At 41.4% G+C, this 23318-nt stretch overlaps 1 protein-coding gene across 1 annotated transcript; it reads right to left on the bottom strand.

The window, feature by feature from the left end:
- Positions 1-14981: 14981 nt before the first annotated feature.
- elovl7a (ELOVL fatty acid elongase 7a) lies at positions 14982-23224 on the bottom strand. Its single transcript, XM_080765908.1, has 8 exons — positions 23114-23224; positions 19549-19647; positions 19256-19446; positions 18162-18242; positions 17894-17950; positions 17563-17668; positions 16879-17015; positions 14982-16417 (listed from the first exon to the last, which is right to left on the bottom strand). Exons 2-8 carry the CDS (start codon positions 19619-19621, stop codon positions 16169-16171), a joined length of 894 nt encoding a protein of 297 aa, XP_080622034.1. The 5' UTR covers positions 19622-19647; positions 23114-23224; the 3' UTR covers positions 14982-16168.
- Positions 23225-23318: the final 94 nt, after the last annotated feature.

The following is a 23318-nucleotide window of genomic DNA, read 5'->3' as shown; positions in this document are numbered from 1 at the left end:
AGAGAGAGCGAGAGAGGGGTAGAGCAACAAAGTAAGGGGAGACATTCATTTCCCTTTCAGTTGCTCCTCAGTGTGACGTTGGACTTGTCTGTGTAGCTCATTATGAGTCATGGGATTGTCTCCAGCATGGCCTTTTAAGGGCATGTATAGGAAAAAAAGGCCCCCACGATAAGTTCAAAAGTCAACACTTTAATATCAAAGAGGACATTCATCTTCAAATTTCATGACAACATTGCCAAACATCTGAAGAGTGGGAACATCTTCTCCTTGATATTGAATAAAACCCGATATTAATTTCTGATAAATAATACACTACAGTAGTTAGTTACACTAGTTGTAGTGTAGTGTAGACAGAGAACATATCTGATCTTTTTACATGTTGTGAGCCAAACCAGCTATGATGTTTCTACAGCACAATAGACAGCTCATTCAAGTTTCCACTGACAGGACAGGAAGAACCTGAGTTCATAGAAGAGTGCATAGACTTTCATCCAAAATCTTATGGGAAAGAGGACTGCAGTAAAAGTACGTCATCAAATGTGATCTTTAGGCGAAGTTTGTGTGTGCGCACCCACATAGCTAGAGAGAGAAGGAACGTGTGTGTGTTTAATGTAAGCAGCCTATGTATACACATATAGGGCTGTTTGACTGCACGTGACTCTCATAAAAAGTCTCATAAAGTTTTTATTACAGTACCAATAAGTGTGCTTTGAGAAACAATTTATTTATTTTTCCATTAACTTGCTGTTAGGAAATGTCAATAATGGCTCAGGGAAACCTATGACAGGATGGATTTTCTGCAAACATTCAAAACTAATTACTCAGCTTGGACAGACAACTGATTCCATTTACTGTCATACTATAAGTCACATTGATGTGACTGTTTGTGGAGTCTCCACTCTCCTGGCCTACCTAAACCAGCACACTCAAGTGCATCATTGCTTCATGGCCTACCTAAACCAGCACACTAAAGTGCATCATTGCTTCATGGCCTACCTAAACCAGCACACTCAAGTGCATCATTGCTTAATTTTTAACTTGTCAACTTGGGAAAACAGGTGTAATTAATGTCCTACTAAAAAACGATTTTGTCCACCATGGGGCAGAAGAAAGCCAGGCGGAGAATTCCTATTTACCGTCTATATGATCCATTTTTCAAAGTCTTCATTGTTCATGATTCAACGATTTATGAACTACTACAAACCAAAGACTGGACAATATCATGAAAGATTTACAGGGAGTTAAGATTAATTTACAATTCTCACAAAATGTGTTTTTCACACGCCTAGAGCACATCTGTGTTCACAGTGGAAATATACAGTAATTAACAATAGATGCCAGAATAAAAAATAACTAATAATATTTTTCTGTGATTTTATGTCAAAAGTCCCTAAAGGTCCAATCATCCTGTCAAACAAAAATGTAATGCGTGATAAAAGCTGCTATGAATCATGAATCATAATATCATTATGGAGACTCTGTTCTGAATCTAATTCAAGATGAAGGCTGGACAGTGCATTATAAACACTCTCTCTCTGGCCAAATAACAATACTCTTAAAGATTTTTCCAGTTTTCTATGTGTCTATGAGGTGACAGTACTTCATTAATAATAATAAAACTTTATTTGTATAGCACAATGGAGAATAAAAGGCAAGGCAAGCAAGGCAACGAGATTAAAAAACAAGCAGTAATCCAATACAGTGAGGACATGAATAACAAACAAAAAAAAGATCAATTAAAAGCAATGTTGTAGAAGTGGGTCTTGAGCTGTGCTTTAAAAATGTCTACAGAGGCTGGAGTCGTTTTTATGTGCAATGGTGTATTAACTTTGTATTTAGGGTTTCTTCCTGGAGGCTGACTAGGAGGGTGAACCCTTGACAGTCAAACGGGCCAATGAAGTAAACATACAGCTGTGGGTGCGGCTTCAGTTCACCCATCACCACCCACCAGGCATACTTCATGAACTGGTGGGCGTGTCCATATAAAAGCATGATGTTAACAAATACTGTACACTTTTTGGAAAAAGTTCTTCCTGCTTATATTATAATAATACCTGATGATCATGTTTTAGGGTAGAAAAAGATCGTGGCACTCCATCTTCCACTCTGAGAGAGGAGGCAAGGAGTAGATGTAAGTCCAGAGTATTCTTATGAATGGAGCTGATTGACATGCATTTCAATTGGCCAATCAGGGAAATGTTTTTTTTTTTTTGTTCTCGGAAGCCGTTGGTTCGTCTGAATTGCCATTCGGCACTGCACAACTCATATTTGAGACCATTCGGTTGGATGCGGATATTATGAGTGCCACACATAAGTATCCACAGTTATCTCTAAGAAGCATCTAATTTCAGTCGCAGCGATGTCTGTCACTAGTGAAAAATACTTCACTTATCACCAGTAAGACGCCCTGAGGACGAGAAGCGACCTCACCCTTGCGTGCACGCATCCGCTTGGGTGATGGGGGGTCAAATCAACATATTGAATGAATTATGTACTGGCCATATATGGAGCGTGTCTTGAGTGTACAGGGTTTGATGAGGTCAGATCAACATATGGAATGTCAGAACAGGTCAGCTCCATATCTGGAGATCTATGGGTGGCAGCAGGGGTAGTGTCTTGAGTGTACAGGGTTTGATGAAGGCACAGGTAGGGCCGGGCCTTAATTTTCAGGTTTGATGATGTCAGAATGACATGATGGAGCGTGTGATGTCACGAGGCGTGATGGACTGACAACCATATATGGAGATCTAAGGGTCTCCATGATGTCACGTGCTGTCACAAGGCATGACCATATATGGAGTTATGGAGGTGTGACGTTATGAGGCGTGACCAATGACCATATATGGAGGCGTGTAATGGCCATATATTGACATTCCCTAATATGGGGAAGGGCCCCTGGCTATGTCGTCTATGTTGCGACTACATATATGCCCATATATTATGGAGATCCCTGATGATGTCACGTGATGTCACATGATGTCACGTGATGTTACGAGGCATGACCATATATGGGGGCGTGACGAACGAACAGGAAATGCCCACACCCACACACTCTTCCTATTGCTTGCGAGGATACTCGACTGGAAAGTGATAGCTATTATAACAATTGCTATTGTCCCTGGTACCGTAGCTCATTAAACTGTGTGCTCCCATTCATACTACAGTAACAAGCAGCAAAGCCCATTCAGAAAAGTCGCTCCGGGCAATGCAAAATATAACCAGAGGTGAGTAAGCATGAAAGAATTCACAGCCGCTCCATAATCATCTGTTGTTAATTACAATGCAGTGTTTCAAAACAGACTACAGTACATCAACAGAGCCATCCATTATTTAACCAAATCAGTTAGTCTGATACAAGGGTCTTAAGCTTGATTTATACTTCAGAAACTTCAGCAAATAGCAGATCCACAAGCTCACAATGCGTCATGCTGCAACAAGTTGTGAGCTTTTACATCGCCTATTTTCAGGGTGCAATGTCTACTTCCACTATGTGTAAACGTTATCTTGCGGCCACACAACCCACTATTCATTTTGCCGACACCTATATTTGCGGGTGGAGGTGTGTCTGTAGGCGTGTTGATGCACTTTCCCTATATTTGCTATCTTATGCAGTTATGCACACAGGTTTAGGACAACGGAAAGTGCCTCTTCAAACCACCCGTAATGCGAATCCGTTTGATAAAAGAATGCGCTCCTCAGATGGTGCGACCTGAGTTGAAGCTGCCTCGGCTTGACGAATGCAGGTTGCAGAACATTCACAGCTCAGTGATTGTAATTTCCCTATAATCAGCAGAGTGTCAATTCCTTGTGCTCATTAGATTTGTACCAAGGCGCATTGTGCGCGATTCCCTCGTTTAGTTTCATCACCCCATTATGCAGGAAATATGGTGGAGTAGCACAACTTGGCTGTGTTGGTCGCGGAGTGGATGGCACATAGTCAGATACTAGACAAACAAAACAAACCTCTGTATCTGATATAAATGTATTCCAAGGCAGCACACATTGCTCTTCCACAAGGCAAGATCCAGGGCATAATGGATTATGGATAATAGATCGCTTAAAGGCAATGGCATCTGGCACACTGATTGGTTTAAGTTGCGTAACACCCAAACCACACATATGCATAATGTAATGGGTAGCGCCTCTTACACAATACTAAATCCCCAAATTAAGGAAATAGGGTTCCTGGCGAGAGATGGAGCCCATAGTGTCTCAGGATTCAGGTACGGTGAGACAATGGCATTACTGTGCAGCTCTGCCTGACTCATTGGAGCAGGGAGCAAAGCTCATCGCTGGCTCGCTGCCTGACAGGAGACATTTGCATGGTAGAGGTCAGGTACACAACACAAGGCTCCCTGTGTTCTACACTATAATAAAGAAGTTCTGACAGAAACGGGCTGACAGGACTCAAGAGGGGAGATATTTAAAACTATAGGCCGTGTCCCCCGGATGCTCTAACTAAAGGATGTACATTACAGTAGGATCTCAACGCTCAACTTGGACACAGTATTCATTTCTGCTACTGTTCAGTTACTGCTGCTGCCAATTTCAAACTTTATCAACCTGATTCAGTATGGTGTAAATGCAAAGCATGCTGCTTCCTTGGTAAATGACATGCACTGTGAGGAATGTCCTCCACCTATCAGGGACTTGGGGATTTAAGGCTACTAAGTCAGTCCATATGTACACAAGTCAGCTGGTCAAGCATTTGAATGTATTTGACTAATTGACATAGCATGTCTAGAGGTGATCGCTCCTTCACCTGTTATATAATAATATTTATTATATACACAGCATAATAATATTCCTTACATGGAAAATACAACATTTGTGTTCGGCTACTAGTCAAACAAACTGCTTTGACTAGTAATTTGATAAGCATGGCTATGGAAATCAAGGGAGCGATACTCTGACAGCCACAACAGGAGAAATGAAGCCGGAACAGAGAGTGAGATGATGAGCATTGCTCCACATGGCTTGGTTTAACAAGGGAAACTCTGACACATGCACACACTCGCTCACACCCTCCCATGATGGACATGAACTCTCTCTCTCTCTTTTTTCCTGCCTTTCTCTCTCTCCGTCTCACTGTCTTTTCTATAAAGTTCCCCTTGTTAAGTCTAAGTGACCCCGCATGCTATTCTAATAAAGCAGAGTGTATAAACGACGTCATGGTGTTACACAATGCACTAGTTATATAGTTGAAGGGATATTCTCTAAAAAGAAAACATTGATGCTTCCGGTCAAACAATGGTTGTGTCATGTCTCCAAAACTATGTGTTACTGCAGCACAATTTGGAGTAGACCTATTTATAGTGAGCTCCCATATTAACAGGCTGAAAGTCACACCGGGAGGTTTTTTGGGAGGGAGTCCTTGAGCTCCCTTGTCAATGCAAAGCAGTGCAGTGACAAGTTTGCTGATGAGGTTGGTCACTGTGAAGTCGCACTGCACCGCTCCCTTCTCCAGCAGCAGGACCGAACTCGCCTCCCTTCCAACCCTCACGAACAAGCACGTGTTCAGAGTAAACACACAAATGTACACCGACATGCACAGTGCACAGCATGTGTTCTTCACGCACTCCCACAGTCATAATACACAGTCACAGACATACTCGTATGACACTTAAGGGTGATTTATATTCAGTTGTGTGCCAGTGCCAGACATAACGAATTTTCAAGCACTGCGACGTGTTATGACTGAGCTTGTAGACCTCACAACAAAGTATAAGCGTTACAGTAGGCTACAGTGAGCCTTATACTAGGAAGCATAGAGAAGCAATGATACTATTATTATTATATAATTCTATTATATATATATGCACACATTTTTATTATTCCACTTCATTGAGGTGAAGTGTAATAATAAGAAAAAAACAGAAACTTACTTTAGTCCTTGTGAAGAGAGACCCACACATAGGCTATATATCCACTGCCTGCTGCTGCCCTGTGTCTCTCGTATTCACTCTGGGTCCTGATTGGGAAAACCAAAACTAACAAAAGTATCCGGTGTGCGTCTCTCATAGAGAGCAAGCTCCACTCCACTGCTTACAGATGCTCTCTCGAACAAGAATGGACCTCTGCTCAGTGTCCAGCCTCCCAGCCAATCAGTGCAAAGACATTCCTGCCTTTCAACCAATCATGCACACATCATGCCTCTTGCACACTCCAGCCTCCACCCCGTCCTCCTGCTGAAAGTTCCCATGTGAGTGCCCCGAGGAGAGAGGAGAGGATTGAGTGTGGCAAGAAACTGTATTTACACTATCAGAGAACAAGAATAGAACAGTTGTGGCAATATTTCCAGCGGGATAGAACAGTTTACAAGAAGAAAGGAGACATGGAGGACACACTGGAAATAACTCTCTTGTCTGTTGTGTAATCTGCTTGTGGGTGCCAAACTTGGGCCATTCTATAAGGCCAATTGGTGCTCACTTATGAGTTATGTCGTCCAAAACCTGACTAAACAGAATCACACACACATACACACACACACACACACACACACACACACACACACACACACACACACACACACACACACACACACACACACACACACACACACAGAGTATAGCAGTGACCACCATGGTGCATGTCGTCAGAGGTGAAATCAAATCCCATCATTGTGTATTTTATGATTGGCCCTGCTGGACGACTGTTGCCAATTCTGCTATTTTTTCCTGCCTATCCCCTCCAGCTATGTCTGGAGACAACTCTGCTCAGCGCTCCCATCCAGGAAAATAACTGGGAACACAATATTGCTTATTTATATTACTGACTCCCATGGCTGTGTGTGTGTGTGTGTGTGTGTGTGTGTGTGTGTGTGTGTGTGTGTGTGTGTGTGTGTGTGTGTGTGTGTGTGTGTGTGTGTGTGTGACTCAGAGTTAGACTTAGAGTATATATACATATCATATGGTGTGTCCGCTATCCGAGTGTTCTGACTGGTGAAGCGTAAATAAATAACCACAAATGAACTGTAACAATAACAGTGACATACAGAACCTGGAAACCTGAAAAAACAGAAAGATGAGATGAGCTGCTGAATGACGTCTATAGTCTCACTCTGTTGTTATTATTCTGGATTTCTCAACACACCATGTATGTTTTGCAGTAATGTTTCCCGTTTCCTCTGAGCCTTTCAAATAAATACACACCAAAAAGGTAATCTAGTTCTAGTACCTCTTCCTCCATCCAAATATTGACTTTGCGTCTGCATCGCTGAAGCAGCGGTCATTTTTCACACAGTAGAAAATAGAAAACAATGATCAAATGTAACTCCACTGTCAGTCTATATAGTATACGTAGCCTACTGTATGTACACTACACATGAGGCCTCTGTTGCAGAGGCTTAAGTATACTGTATGCACCTGCATCACAAATGACCTCCACAGGTCAAGTTTTTACAAGGTTTTAATGGCTATCAAGAACATTTAACCAAACACTCAATTCTTATACAGGTACAAAATATGGTCGGAGTTGTGAATAGACAATGATTAATGTGGTATAATATAATCTATTTTGGGATGTAAAAGAAAATACAGACAAGCAAGCTAGGATACAGGCAGGCAATCTACCGTGGAAAAAAACCAGGCAGATTCTGTCGGCATGCAGACAGACATTCAACCAGACATAGTGCACAGTGCTGCTGTACTATGAATGTCTACCCACAAGGCAAACTCACAGGAGTGGAAGCGTTATGCTAATACTATGCAAAGTGTGTACACTCTGTTCTGCTCTCATAAAATCACATCAAAATGTGTTACATGGGATAAGGAACGTTACATTCGTCATATGCTGTAATTAAAGTCTCTGTTCGGAAACACAGCAGAAGGGGAAAAGTTAGAACTTTAGCTGTTTTATAAACCCGAGCGAGGTTCAAGCTGCAAATTCCAGATGAGAAATTTGAAGTAGTGTAGGTTAAGGCTTTATAAAGAATAAATATCCCCTCTTCCTGGCCTGTACCTGTGTAAACACATTACTGTATGACAGCCACAGTCTACAGCTGACACACAGCAGGCCAATCTTATTCTGACAAGACAGTGAACGATAAATCAGGCTTGGGACAGATTATATAAGGCTTTGGGCTAGGTAAGCACATGGAAATATCTGTCAGTCCAAAAGCACTGGATCTGTTCTATATAGCTGCTGCAGACAACCACAACCATGACACAGAGTAGTTTTTAATCAAGGCAAACTTGATCAAATACCCCAAATTATCAAAGAGAACATTGATAATTATCTGCCGACTGAAAGTAAAAGTGTATATGAATCAACCATCCACAATTGCAGAGCAATTTTGTGCACACAGCCAATGCACACAGCCAATTTGTTATTTCCCCATTTTATGCCCATTTAGTCGTTGCCAATTCCCCATGTGGACTGCATCCTCTGTTGCTGCTAACACCCAATGTTGGGCTTGGGAAAGTGTAGACTGTAGACTAGGTGTAAACTATTTTCTCCAGTTGTTCTTCTCATCAAACATGCTCGTTTTTTACTTTCCCAAAAACAGTTCATTATAATTTTTTGTGTAAACACCTTTCGGAATGACGCTATGGGATCTGTTACTGTGCAGGAGGATGCTATACGCACACCAGTCTTAATAGTGGTGCCAGCTCACGGCAGAAACATTTAAAAAGATAAGTCTTAAAACGACAAAAGAGTGGCCGCACACACAGTCAAAGTGCTGATTATTTATTAGGACGAATGAGAAATCAACGTTTCAGCAGATGCAAATGCCTTCTTCAGGGTATGATATGGGATCTGTTGTCAATGTCATGGTTACAGCCCACAGGCTATGGGATCTCTATCCACTGTCTAGAGGCTGGCACACTCGCAGAATGGAGAAATCAGCTGTCAAGGTGCTCTGCCAGAAATATCTACGACAAGGCCTCCCCTCCCCTACTGGGTGTTTTACAGGAGTTGGGCGTTGCCACATTCTAATACAGGCTGCCTTGAAGGCTTATATGTCCCACGTGCCACACACTCGCACACAAACACTGCCACACAGACAACGGCAGCGTTTTATGAACCAGAGGGCACTTTGGATATCATCTCCATAGCACTACCATGCAGATTGACACAATGTTCTAATCCAGGGGCCCGTTCCACGAAACTTGGATTAGAGATTAAGACGGGATTTAACAGATATCCTGGCTTAATATATCCTGGATCAGCGATTAACTGGTTTCATGAAAGATGGTTAATCTTGCCAGATTAATTTAACCAGTTAACCTGGATATGTTGAGGCTTGATTCGGTTTCATGAAAGTGATGCTACATTAGTTACCATGGAAACTAATGCTTTGGACTTAGCCTAGCCTGCTCCGGACCAGGCTAACAGCCAGGTTTAACCTAATCCTGATGTCTTTACTGTTCATTAAGCAGTCAAACTGATCACAAACCAATGATGTTTTCCACACTTATTCAATTATTATGGGTTTATGTTGCCTTATTTTTATAGGTCTGCATTAAAGGACTAATTTAAGCACTATATAAAATCAAAGAACCAAAATATATAGGCGGCACAACATCATGACAGCTTGTGAGCTTGTAGATCAGCTGCTTTTGGTGAATGTTCCCCAGAATAGGTTTGCTGTCGTCACGTCGTGCAAGTGCACGGTTAAGAATATTATATTATATCAGCTGGCCTGATTGCGTGTTCGAGTCCCGTTCATGACGACCTTTGCTGCATGTCTCCCCTTCTCTCCCTACCTTTTGTAGCTAACCTCTAACCTGATGTTATCAGTCACCACACCTGGTGTCCTCAGCAGCAGTTCGACTTATTTTCTTTTTCTTTTTTTTAACAGGGACAATACAAAAAACGATGTAACAAGTTAGAATCGCTCAGAGTTTATATATGAGGTTTATATGAGGTGACTTCTTCTGGACAGCTTTTAGTGAGATTGCTGCTAAATATGTTTCTGTCGTCATCTTTAGTAAATGTCAGTAGAGATGAAATCTGCTAGGGAGATAGAAACTTGCAGTTGGAAATGACAGGTTGAACTTAAAACACTCTTAATGCCAAGGGCCATATCACGAGCACCCACGTTACTGTGAACGCCAGTTGTGTTGTGATTCGAGGATCAGGACAAAAACCTTATGTTATGGTAGACTACTAGCACAATGGCCGCCAGGGTTGATTAATCTATTTATCGCACATTGCCAAGGTTTTCCGCTTGAAACCCTTATTTTGAAAAGCCAACGAATTACGATGACATAATGCTGTGTGTGGTGTCTGGACCGGTTGTTGTTCTCTCGCTCGGTGCAGAAAAAAGCCTGACCGCGAGTATCACAGCGCCTGCTGTCGGCCGTTGAAAAACCTTGTTTTCACCAGAAACGACATTAATTGCGCCGATTTGGAGATACAGGCCATTAAAAGCAGGACATAGAGTGCATCTTCAAAATGGCCGCGGCCACTGTCCCACTTACACTGTCATGCTAACGAGTGGCAGTTAACGATTCGATCCGATCAAAACATCCTACTATAAATGCGCCACGTCTCTGCGTGCGTGCGTGTGTGTGTGTGTGTGTGTGTGTGTGTGTGTGTGTACGGTTGTAATGCACGTAACTCGAGAACCGTTTGCCCCACCGACTTCATATTCGACACACGCGTTCCACACCCCCGCAGGGAGTGCAGTGCCCGGACTCAAGTCGGTCCGACCCACGGTTCTCCAGAACCACCACAAAAGTCTCTGCTCAGGCTCTAATCAGCCTAAATCCCTGCACCTGTGCAATTTCCAGCCTCTGCCTCATCCAATTGATTGCCATGGCAACCCCACACCTGACATTTGATTAGCCTACTTAACCAGTCCACAGTCCCAGTTTGCCCTCTTCAGACACAAGCAGATAGGCTACAGAGATCTGGGACACAGACAGACAGTTAAAACGGGTGCTATGACAAGTTGACAACGGGTATTATTAGGTTCCCAAGTTGCATCGTTCTCAAGTAGGCCAGTAGCCGACGGGCATGTACAGGTCTAGTCGATTAAAGAATATAAATCCTAGAAAACGTAGGCTATGGTTCTGGCGGGCTGCCAGACAAAAGTAATTCTACGCTTACTACGGTTCTGGTGGGCTCCGTGCTAGTACTAGGCCTACTGTACTACTATGTTATGGATGGAGAAAGAGTTCCTACACACACTTCACTCTTCTTTAGCACAACCTTTCCTCTAATATACTGTTACAAATTGTAATAGTATATTAGAGGACACTAACAATATAGCAATGTTAAATATTAAGTAAATAATATGTACATTAATTTGTAACAGATTACAGTATAGTATACAGGGAATCGGTAAATATATAAAGTATAAACATAAAACATATTGTCGAGAAGGCTTTGTGTTGTTTATGTGAGTGTGACTGACAACTCTATGGGCTACATGAGTTTCAAATTTACTCCTACGCCAACATGGCAGAGGTTTCAATTTGTCTGATTGCATAGAACATTGAGGTAGGCTACTACTACTAGGCTAATGTATGTTGACCAGTTTTTGTTAGTCCACTCCATGGCTTCATAAAAAGTCAGTTTCCTTGAAGACAAAACTTTAGATGAGTCTGACCAAAAGCTATTTCATAAATCACAAAATCACTCACCAAAACAAATGCTGGCAAGTGTTTGGGGAAACAATGCACACACACACACACACACACACACACACACACACACACACACAGTTGACATGACACCGAGCTGTGTTTTGAGTTTTTAGCAACAACAAGTCGACTCGCACATAACTTGACTCGCCACCCCATGTGCCCCGCTTAATTGTGGATAGCTTTTCGAGCGAAAAACTTCATTAAGAATCATATGAAAAACCATCTCTGGTGAATCTGGTCCATTAACGCTATGGACCAGAATGAAAACACAAAATATTAGGCTACTGCATGGCTCGTCTGGCTGCCAGCCTCTAAGTCTATTATGTAAATACTAGGCTAGGCTACTTAAGAAAACAAATGAACCTACCTCTTGACGATTCAAATCACTGTGGTTACGTTTACGTGAATCACTACAGGCCGTGTATGGTCATATCTCATGTTGCAGTATGATTCACATAATTAATTTCACACACGTCAACCATGCAGGAGAAGATATTTTGAAATCTGCCGCGACTGTCAGGGGAGTTCTCTCCTCTGGTCTGCCCTGTAGTCCCTCCGCTGGAGGAAGTAGTCCGTTCTCGTTTACCAGTGTCACACTGGTAGTGTCAGTGTGTGTCTATTCTATTTTATTTGTAATTGGAAAAGCCTGTCTTTAATTGTACTCTACTGTGTATTGTATGAATAGTTTAGATTATGTCCAATTTGTCCATAGATGATGTTCATAAAATGAAATGGTTTAAACTTTTAAAGCTTTGGTTGTCAAAGTGGGCTCTGGGGTCCCCCAGTGGACGTGGTTGAGTTGAGTTTAGTACCCAGCAAAATGAGTTAATATATAATATCAGAATCAGTTTAACCAGGCGGCAGGCCTTTATAGGCTTTTCAGATCATTGGAAAATTAGATATTGAAATCACATCACAAAAAAGATCAAATATCAGATATTGGAAAATAGAACGTGTTCTGAGATTGTAGGCCTACTGTAGATGGCTATTTTGGAAGAAAAAATAATTATCTAAAAACACAAATGAAATCATGTATGGTGTGATCCCTGGCACTGGGCAGCCAAGTAGGCCTACATTGTTTTTGGGGTCCTTGACATGAAAATGTTTGAGAACATGGTTTAAAGAAGATTTTTTTCCCTCAAACTCTAAAGTGCTTTTTAGTTTTTAGTAAATTTTCTTGGAAACATTACATGATGGGAACTATGCACAAAAGCGAATTTCACCCACTTTTTTACTGTGACAATAAAGCTGATCACAATATTGATTTGAAGTCATAATGCCAGGGAGGCATGCTTTGTTTCTTGTTTTGTTATTTTAAATATATTTTTGGGGCTTTTTGCCTTAGGTTGAAAGGAAACAGGGAGAGAGATGGGGGGGAAGACGTGCAGCAAATGTCGTTGGGATCGAACCCACAACACGCTGTCAGGCTGGATTACCAGCCTATAGGTGCCTGGACCGCTAGGTCGGCCCAGGCCAGGGAGGCATGCTCAGAGCGACAGAAGTTGTTGGAGCTCATAGTAGCAATGGATGGGTCCATGCCTTTGAATGCTGGACAGCACTGCTGTCTAAACTGCACTGCTGTGTGCTCTCATGCAGAATGGCACATGATTGTAGAAGCTTCAGTGTTATCTTGCATTGCCAACAGCGCTGACAATATCTCATTTACTGTGTAACGAACATGGTTTCTGTGAACATTTACCAACTCGGTGTTCACTGAAAAAGGAGTAGGTTAGCACATACACATCCGGTATGCCCCCTCACTCTCCACCTTCAAAACCGCACTGTGTTTTTAACCTGTTACATGTACTGTTTTTATTGGTTTTTACTATTATTTTACTTGTTTTTCTAATAAAGTTGTCATTTTCTCATGTCCCCCCCGGCCCCCACACGTGTAAAGCATCTTTGGGTATTGGAAAAGCGCTATATAAGTCCCAGATATTATTATTAGCGTGTTCTCTACTTTTATGCCTGCATGCATGTGTGAGAGTTGAGTGAAGCATAAGGTAGAACAGGACTGGATGTTCTCATCAATACAAGGATGAAGATGGTCATGATCCTGATGAATAGGGCAAATCTGATTACTCTGTTGAATTGGTAGAACAGCAGCTTGATGGGGGAAAAACAAGATCTGCTCGCAGTTTGGATTATGGTCATCTGGCCTAAGGGATCTGATGAACTGAAAGCAGCAACATATTTTAGTGGTACAGACTACAGACTAGAGTTATAAACAATATGTCTGACTTATGACCAAGGACAGTTACCCTTGGTAACTGTTGAGTGTGCATACATTTTTAATAAAGTGGATTACAAATCAAACTTAATGAAACATTTGGGCGTAGCTAGAACATAAATTTGCCAACAAAACATACAGTATTAGGTGGTTTCTTTCATTTTGGCCTAATGCCCAGCACACAAAGAATTACAGCGCCTTCTGTGGGACTGACGATTAACATGATGGGGGGGGGCTAAGTATATACAGTATATACACCAACTGACCAATAAGACCTGAAGAAAACTAAAATGTAAAGATGAGCTATCTCACTACACTGTTCAAATCCAATAACCCCACCCCTCAGAAAAAGTGAAGTCTATTATCTATAATTTCCCCGTGCTCATTCAGTTCCTATTCCCATAGTTTTGACTTTTGCTTTCTTCTCGCGCTGCACCACGCAACAATGCTGCTTCATCATCATCATCATTTTTCGACCACGGTCGAGATCGTGGATTTCACAATATCACACCAGACTTCCCGGTCCTTCATTGCCATCCCCAGTTCCTGCTTACCGATGCCTGTGTCCCTAGCGATGACATCAGGGAACGACAGTTTTCTACCTCTGGTCTGCTTTGAGGCAGGACTCCAGAGAAGGGGAGATAAAACCTCATTGTCAGCTCTGTAGCAGTGGCCGGAAACTGTGTTCTTCTGGATCGGGCTAGTGAAGAAACACGGGGAATGTTGCCGTATATTAGATTAGTCAATGGGTGGCTCTTCCAAGACAGATTTTGCGCTCTCATTAGAAGGCGGTTTAGTTTAGGAAGAGACACGAAACTGAGGATAGAGATGTAGTAGGCTACCTCTGCATCATAGTGGCATCATAAATTAAAATACCAAACTGCTGTTGCACTTTGGCATTTTAATGCTAAATTAATTTAGCCGTCCCAATCCAACTAGTCTCTTTACCCTCAGTTTCGTGTCTCTTCCTAAACTAGACAAATACATTAAACTAATGTAAAAATGTGCCACCACGAGGCTCATTGATGGACGGATAATGACATGCAGGGGACTAAACATAGGATAGTCTCTGCCACGAAAGTATAAAATAAGGTTCAGCTCAAAACTAAAATGACAATAAGAAAGTAAGAAAAACATTTTTATCCATTTTTTTTTAATTTAAATATAAATAGACATAAAATATAAAATACTCATATGCACATCAAGTCATTCATACAGAATTCATGTATTGGGACAGTCAAAGCTACACCAGTAGTGTCAACCGTGAAGAGAGGCACTGATCAAAACGAATAACATTCACAGAGCCACATTATGTGTACAAAACAAGAGACCCTTTTTCCCCTTTTACATTTGTGTCCACTCCACCCACATCAAGCCAAATATTGTGCCCCATGTCACCATAAGAGTAACCAAGCCCACTTTCAACTGTAACAAGGAATGGGTTAACTGTTATGTTAACTCAATGGTTTGCTACGCAACTTTTCTAAAGTAGAAACAAGAAAAATGCTAATTCACGTTGACTGTGGAGCACAATATAGACTTTCATGGTGTGTGCAGTAATTTAAATATTAACTAAGGTTATGTGAGAAGAAAGAAATATGGTAGTGCAGTGAAGCTAAGCTCTAGGTCCTGCAAGAACGACAGTGTTGCATCACATCCTTCCGTGTCATCTGTCCCCATCAACATCATATGGAAAATGCAGTTATATTAAATTAAGGCTATGCCATAAAACGGAATGGTTTTGATGAGCATACCACTCAGCAGCTGGGAATACAACCCATCGGCATCTACAGTATAGGAGTAACGACGAACGACAATATACAATACAAAGATTTCCATATATACAAAATATTTTACAAATAACTAGCAATTATAAAACTCCCAATGTAAAAATTAGGTAAAATACAGTCAATATGTTGCACTAAGCCTACACATAGATCTTAACATTTCAGTGCAAATCATGACAATTCCTTAAAACTATTCTTGCAACAAGATTATGATTGGGTTGTTCAGTTTCAATGGCAATTGGATGCTTTTGCGGAATTCTGGCATGTGATTTCAGACTACAACTTCCAGAGAGAAACTACAGTAGACTGCCAGAAACATATGCATCCTTTGTGAGAACTAAAGACTTTAGTTTTAGCGATAAAACAATCACAACTTTGATTAAAAGAAAATAGGTTTGATATACATCTTAATACAGCTTTGGTCATATAAATTGCCTTTGCATATACAATTCGGAGTGTAAACGAAAGTACAGTCCAGAGGAATTGAGGCACAACTAGTTCACTCCCATAGTGGTCTGCTTATTAAGTCCACCCCCCAAAAAAAGTAGAGTTCTGAATCACTCATCTTTGTCATGGTTGGCATTGCCATTCATAATTCCATTAGAATGGTGTTCCCAGGTCTGATTCTGTAGTGACTTGGGAAGCCTCTTGCCTTTGGTGTAGGCATGATACCAGAAGTTGAGGAAGAGGAACAGGAAAATGAGTCCGTAGGAACCGATGATGTAGATGAAGATGGGAAACTCGTAGGGGCAATCTCGTATAAAGAAGTACTGGGAGATGTGCAACGCAATAGTCGCAAACTGGATCTGGGAAGGAACAGAAGAAGGCAATGATTGATCAAGTTAAATTGATTAACAAAAAGGTATTCTCACATCTACCATAGACGAAGACAGTTTGTAATTACTTACCAACTTGTGACACCCTCTCAAAACTAAAGACTTTGGGCATCATTCACTAAGCTCTAGTCATTAGATTCCAGTTGCCTTTTATGGCGTTAATGGGGCATGGAACAATACAAATGATTTTGCTGAAGCTCACTCATGACTTTCAAACAAAAATTAGATACACCGATGATTTGCACTGCACCCCTTTCTTGAGTCGCACATCAAAATTGACTCATTCGTCACCATTTCAGTCGTCACAAGTTGACAGCTGTCACTTATAACCTCAGATACACCGAATTTACTTATTTTAGCGTTATGCACTAGGCGTCAAAGCTGTATACGTGAGCTAATGTCAGACCAGCTAACAAACCAATTGTACATACCAGCTGGACAGTGGTGAGGTATTTCTTCCACCAGGCATACTTCTGGTAACTGGGGCCCAGGGCAGTCATGCCATAGTATGTATACATGATGACATGGACCACACAGTTCAGCAGGGCATGGAATGTTCCCATACCACCTACAATAAAGGGAGATGACAATCAGGACATGCAAAGAAGAATAAAAGAAAAATCTTGAAACTAAGAATACCATAAAAGGTATTCAAATGAAAGGCATTTCAAATGTTGAAATCCAATATGTGATTATTTAACTTAGGTAAACAGACACACACAAAATAACGAACACTTAAATATACACACTCATAAATTGACAGATATGCCATTTCACTAAAGCAATTTTCGTGGTCCCCCCCCATAATAAAAACACCTGTGTGAAGTGAGGGGCGCCCTTATCATACATAATCATGACATAACATGTCGATTTGCTTATCCACATATGACGTACATTATCCATTCATTGTCATTTGTCAATGGGAATTTAATGTTTGTGTATGACCAAAATCTACACTAATAGCTGAATATAGAAAATTGGGACATAATCAGCTGCATAATTGCAGATACCATAATAATGGCCGATGTATCGGTCAGACTGATATTTCGGTCTGTCTCGTATTCTTTCAAATAAAATAAAAACATGACTTTCAAATTGAAAACAGTGTACAGTACCTGCAGAAAAGCGAACTCCAAACCACCAGGTGAAAGGCATGATCGAGTGATGAAATACATGGAGGAATGTCAACTGGCTGTTTTTCTTCCTCACCACAAAGAAGATCTGGCAAACATACACATCCAAAAGTTCAAACTTAGAGCAAAATGGCAGTTTTCCATTGAGTCTTATTTAGGGGGAGTGGGATTGGGATAGACAATGGGGGAATATGCCATTATTTTAAGAAGAAAAGCACACAAAAAGCTGGTAACAAGGCTACAGGAATAAAATCTGTAGCCTTGGAAGGCTCATTGCAAAACTCATTGCGTTTACAAATACTATGCCACTTACTGTATCCAACATCTCAATGAACTTTGAGAAGTAGTAAAGCCAACAGGTTGCCGCCATCTAGAGACAGGGGGGGGGGGGGGGGGGGGGGAAGTGTCAATATTCATTGCATAAATGTTTTGTATTTTTAAGTCCTGGAATTGTAATAATAATAATATTAATAATAATAATTGTAATTTTTCTACTGGCATGGAAGACAGAGTCTCTCAACATGGAGGAATTAACACAATTGTCTACCAAGTCTAATGAAGATTGAACTGAGATAACTTACCCTCACACCCTGTGGTGAATTTGAGTAGTCCACTAGGTCACAGTGGAAGGAATATCCAGTACCCCAGCCTGACATCACAAACTACAGAGGAACAAGGTGCACAAAACTGGCATCAGCAACTGGCTGAGGGGGGTGGGGATGTTCCCAATAGAAACAACTGGCTGAGGGGGGGTGGGAAGGTTCCCAATAGAAAGAGTGCAAATCTGGGAGATACCGTTTGATCTTACAGTGTGTGCGTGCGTGTTTACTCAACAAAATTGTTCACGTTATGACCATTAAAACAGGGTATAGTTATGTTTGAGGGGAGAAAAAAAGACACACACACGTTCTTTTTACTGGGGCTGAACAATGAGAACGAAGGAGGTACAGATCAGTATCCACTTGTTAAGAATTTACAGGAAGTCACACCGGCCTTTCAGGTTTAACCCCATGTCAAAAAGACACCAAAATGGCTTGCAGGCATAATACCCTGGTCAGATCACCCTTCTAAAACTTAACAGAAACACTGGCCTTCTGTTATTGATAGTTTCTTTAGCTTCACTTAAACAAGGAACAGGGAAGGAACACCTTTGAGTTTTTACCTTTCAAGACGGGAACCCATTTTGGGTTGTTGTTGCGGTACACACACACACACACACACACACACACACACACACACACACACACACACACACACACACACACACACACACACACACACACACACACACACACACACACACACACACACACACACACACACACACACACACACACACACACACACACACACACACACACACACACACACACACACACACACACACACACACACACACACACACACACACACACACACACACACACACACACACACACACACACACACACACACACACACACACACACACACACACACACACACACAAATATTCTATCGCACATTGGCGTTGCTCACCGAAAATAATATTTCACAAGAAAAGACTAAAGTGTTGTCATGGTTCATTGTACCCTTAAACGCAAAAGCATGTAGTTGAGGTTTACAATAAAGCATTGACAAAGTACTGCAGATTAGAGATATTAATGGAAACTGATGAAGGACAGGGGCAACCCACCTCATAGATCATATAGAGGGAGAGGGCCACCACACCAAAGTTGTAGACTACAAGGACTCCCTTGAGGTCAAATCCTTTGCGATTCTCCATTAATCTGGGCCCAAGCGATGTTACAAAGTAGATGTATGCCAAAATGACGATAGTCTGGGGTATAGGTGAGGAAATGAGGAACCAATCCACTGTCCTGGAGTCTGAAATAGAAGCAGTTCTTTGTTTACATGTTCAAGTCATATGCAGTTGTGGTGCAAGGTCACCCCCTTAAGTAAGCAAAATAAGAACGGACAAAGTCTCACCAGAATGTGTGAAGAACTCATCATACATCTGTGTAACTGTGGCAAGCGAGGACTTTATTGTACTGAAATCCATCTTTTTACTAGATCCGTACTGCCAACCTGAAAGTGGAAGGTTAGAGGTTAGTTGAGGCAGGAGGTCACTGGCATATATTGAAGTGGACCCAGTCAAAGCTACCAAAATTAGCCAGATCTACATGCTCGGCATTGCTCGCAACATGTTGTACTGTAGATCTGCCATGTTTGACCAATATTCTCCCCAAAACATGGTGGCTAGGGTTCAAGTGATTAGTGACTCTCCACTTTCGTTTGAAAAGAACATGGGAAACATGTATGAAGAGAACAATGATTTGTGCTCCACTCAGTGAATAGATAGGCATAATTTATTCAGCATGATGATGTGAAGATTCTGTGGGAACATGACATTAAAGAGACAAACTGAGAAACATTTAGAGAACTTCTATTCTTTAGGGGCACTAGACCCTAACCTGACTCCACCAGATGGGGCAGTATTGATTCACAAGTTCACAACACAGCCTCCATCTGGAATCGCAGTTCGGACCAATCAGCGGCAGCTACGAGCGGGATCTGCCAATCACCTACAAAGTAGCTTGGGAAAAAAAGGGCCCGCCTGATTTGGCTGCAGTTATACCAGATGGAAGGAGTTTGTGAAACGAGTGTGAAGCAAGCTACTTCAATCTGGCAGAGTCATGTTAGCTAGTCCCTCCAATGCATGGCTGTCTTAATTGCATCATGTGGCAGCCAAGTCTATGGAGTTTTAATGTTTGTTTAGAGCCCAATTATAAATTCACGTGGCCACCCAAGTCTATGGACATCAATTTGTTTAGGGTAGTTTGATGTAATTTGTTGCAGGCCAAGTTAATGGAATTTTTTTGAGTAGTTAAACTTATGTACAGTATTTTTTGCCATGCAAGTCTAAGGATTTTAGGGCAGTAAATGACAACGCAAGACATCAGGGTTTTATAAATACTTCGCCCCACTTCACACAAGTGTGATTCTTGTCCTCGTCAAAAACTGTAGTTTTACCATGAGCATTGAAAGAACATTTCAAGCCAGAGGTATCGGGTATCCAATTATTATTTTAAGAGTAGCCTAAAATAAAAAGGTCTAAATTTGCATAATAGGGACAACTTTATTTAAGCAACGTTTCAGACAATATAAAGACCTTCTTCAAGCAACACAAATACTAGCCCCACAAGTCAGAACCCAATGGTACTGAAGTTTCTGACATTTTTGAGACCCAGTAGCCATGGGGTCCTATGCCACCTGGTATGCGAACATAAATAAACATAAATACCTCGGTTACGTCCTTTCTGCGCTGTTTGAGGGCTTCTGTTCGTTTGAGGGCTTCTGAATGTGTGAACTATAAGTACCTATAAATACCGCTGCGAATTCTCCTGTGCCGCGGAAGCCGTTAAGTATTTTTAATCTTTGTTTGACCAATTTGGAAGCTTTGATTCCTCTCTTCCTTCCTTATTTATTGACACCTCATTGTACCGCCTATCTGGCTAGCTAGTGGCTATAGCTATGATAGATCAGAGGCAGGAACATAGCCTCGCACAAGCCAACCGCACAGCGGGAGGCGGTACAATAAACAGTAAATAAACAAGGAAGGAAGAGAGGAATCAAAGCTTCCAAATCGGTCAAACATAGATTAAAAATACTTTGCAGCTGTGTACGTTGTAAACTAGAGTTCACACATTCAGAAGCCCTCAAACGAACAGAAGCCCTCAAACAGCGCAGAAAGCACGTTACCGAAGGTATTTATGTCCGCGTTCCATCATTTCCATACGAAAACACATCACCACACAGGGACCCTACGGGTCAGCCCGGTTCGGTTCGGATTGGGCTGACCCAGGGGGTTCCGAGAGGGGCTACACAGATACATCAAATACGTATTCTAATTGTTGCTTTTCCCCCCAATCCTTCCCTAAACATAATCTTCTGCTGGAACAGAGATCGCTTATTCAAATAGGATCACCATGGGATGGCCTCATCCCCAACATTGAGGGATGCTGTGATTGGTTATAGATCCATTTATCTGTGTTGCTATCATTTGTCGTCAGCAGATGCCCGATAGTCCATTGTTTGCTTAAATAAAGTTGGCCCTAATGTGCAAATGTAGATAGATGGTGTGCACTGTGCAGGTCATTTTACATGCCTGTTCCCTGACTACCGGTATGTCTGGTGTGCATAAGCCTTAGTCGTTTCCAAAGAGGGTAGCCTATGAAAAAATGATGTCATTCACTGTAAAGAGACTAACAACTGTTCACTCCAAATGGATCAATTGTTTTCACAGAAATGTCAGGATCAGAGCTTCAATTCACTTTCCAGAAGTTAGAAGTAAACACAAGCACTGCAGTGCAGTAAAGTTACAGCACAATAGTACAGCACAATAAACAATTAAAGCAGGTAACATACCCAGTCTCTCAAATAACACATTTTACAAGAGATTTAAGATCAAATTAGGTTATGTGGTTAATATTAACCTTCCCAAAGCCTGTGAATCACACAATCCTGTAAGAACAAAGAGTCTAAACAAAATGTACAGTCAATTCAATGTAAAACTAAAACCAATGTGCTTTATATTACAATGTAGGCTATAACTTGATCCTGACTAATGGTATAGTAGGAAACATTCACAGTCTCGTTCTAATACAGAACTACTTATTGATTTATATGCAGTTCAGTTTGAGAGACAGTTCTCATACAGTGAACAGTATTCAGAGTGGCATTCCTCTTTAGTTTTAAATACACGTTAATATAATGGTACTTTATCCAAATAGAAAACAAATCACCCTGCCCATATCATTCAGTACACCTTCGTGGGTAGATAAGGAAATCCGACATGTCAGGTTTTTTCCCCCAGCAAGGTGTGTCAGTGTCAAGCAACGTGGAAATGACTCAAACAAAAACTATTGCTGTAATTCAGTAGTACTGGTTTGAAGTTGCCATGCCTACCGGCTGAGATTCTAGAGATACAGGCCAGTAGTAGTAGTAGTAGTATAGCCTATATAGTAGGCTTTAGGCTATACACACGTGCACAATTATTGTGCCACAGGCCTTACAAACAAAAGTGAGGTTTAGAGAATTCGCTTTCCGTAATCTGCACTATATGTAAATGATGCCTCCCCTGTCTAAAACAAATCACAATTAAACGTATCGGTTACGCAGAATACATACTAATGTTTTGCATTGAGCAAAATAGTCAAGCACAGGCATTAACCCATAGATAGCTATATTTGGCTGTTTTCATGGACAGCCTTCAAACACAAAATTGCTTTCCAGTAGCCTACGTGAAACTTGGCTGTCACAAAACTGTTGGAATTAAAATGTACAATTATTTGCGCTACTGTCTAGGGGGCTGTTAAGTGCACAGACTGCGATGTCTTGCAGGGAAAAAGTTACATTTGAAGCAATTTTCCAATCAAAATGACAATATTTTGAAACAATCCGCCACCGCCCTGATTTAACCATACGACTCTGATAAAACAGTTGTCATTTCAGTAAGCTGAATTACAAATAGCCATGTAACAAAATATCAAACCTCCAGTATGTCCCCAGGCGGCGAGAATCCTTATGCTCCGGCCAAACGCTTTGTATTGTGTCCCGTCGGCCTCCCTACCTGCCTAAGCTGCCTTGCAACAATGAAGTGAACATTAAGCACAGGTGTTTGAAAACCATCCGTTCAATAGGTCCTTATGTTATCAGCTGGAGGGCGGGGCTTGACTCCAGGTTTCAGTTACTTTCAT

Source organism: Protomyctophum bolini (genome assembly GCF_963924005.1).
Source record: "Protomyctophum bolini genome assembly, chromosome: 6".
NCBI lineage: Eukaryota > Metazoa > Chordata > Actinopteri > Myctophiformes > Myctophidae > Protomyctophum > Protomyctophum bolini.
The sequence above is the reverse complement of the archived record's forward strand: the minus strand, read 5'-3'. Positions and strand labels throughout refer to the sequence as shown.

Coding starts and splice junctions, on each gene's coding strand:
- elovl7a (XM_080765908.1), bottom strand. CDS start 19,621: ATGGATTTCAGTACAATAAAGTCCTCGCTTGCCACAGTTACACAGATG. Junction 18,243..19,255: donor CCCTCTATATGATCTATGAG/GTGGGTTGCCCC, acceptor GTTCCTCTGTAG/TTTGTGATGTCAGGCTGGGG. Junction 16,418..16,878: donor ACCTCACCACTGTCCAGCTG/GTATGTACAATT, acceptor GTTCCTTCCCAG/ATCCAGTTTGCGACTATTGC.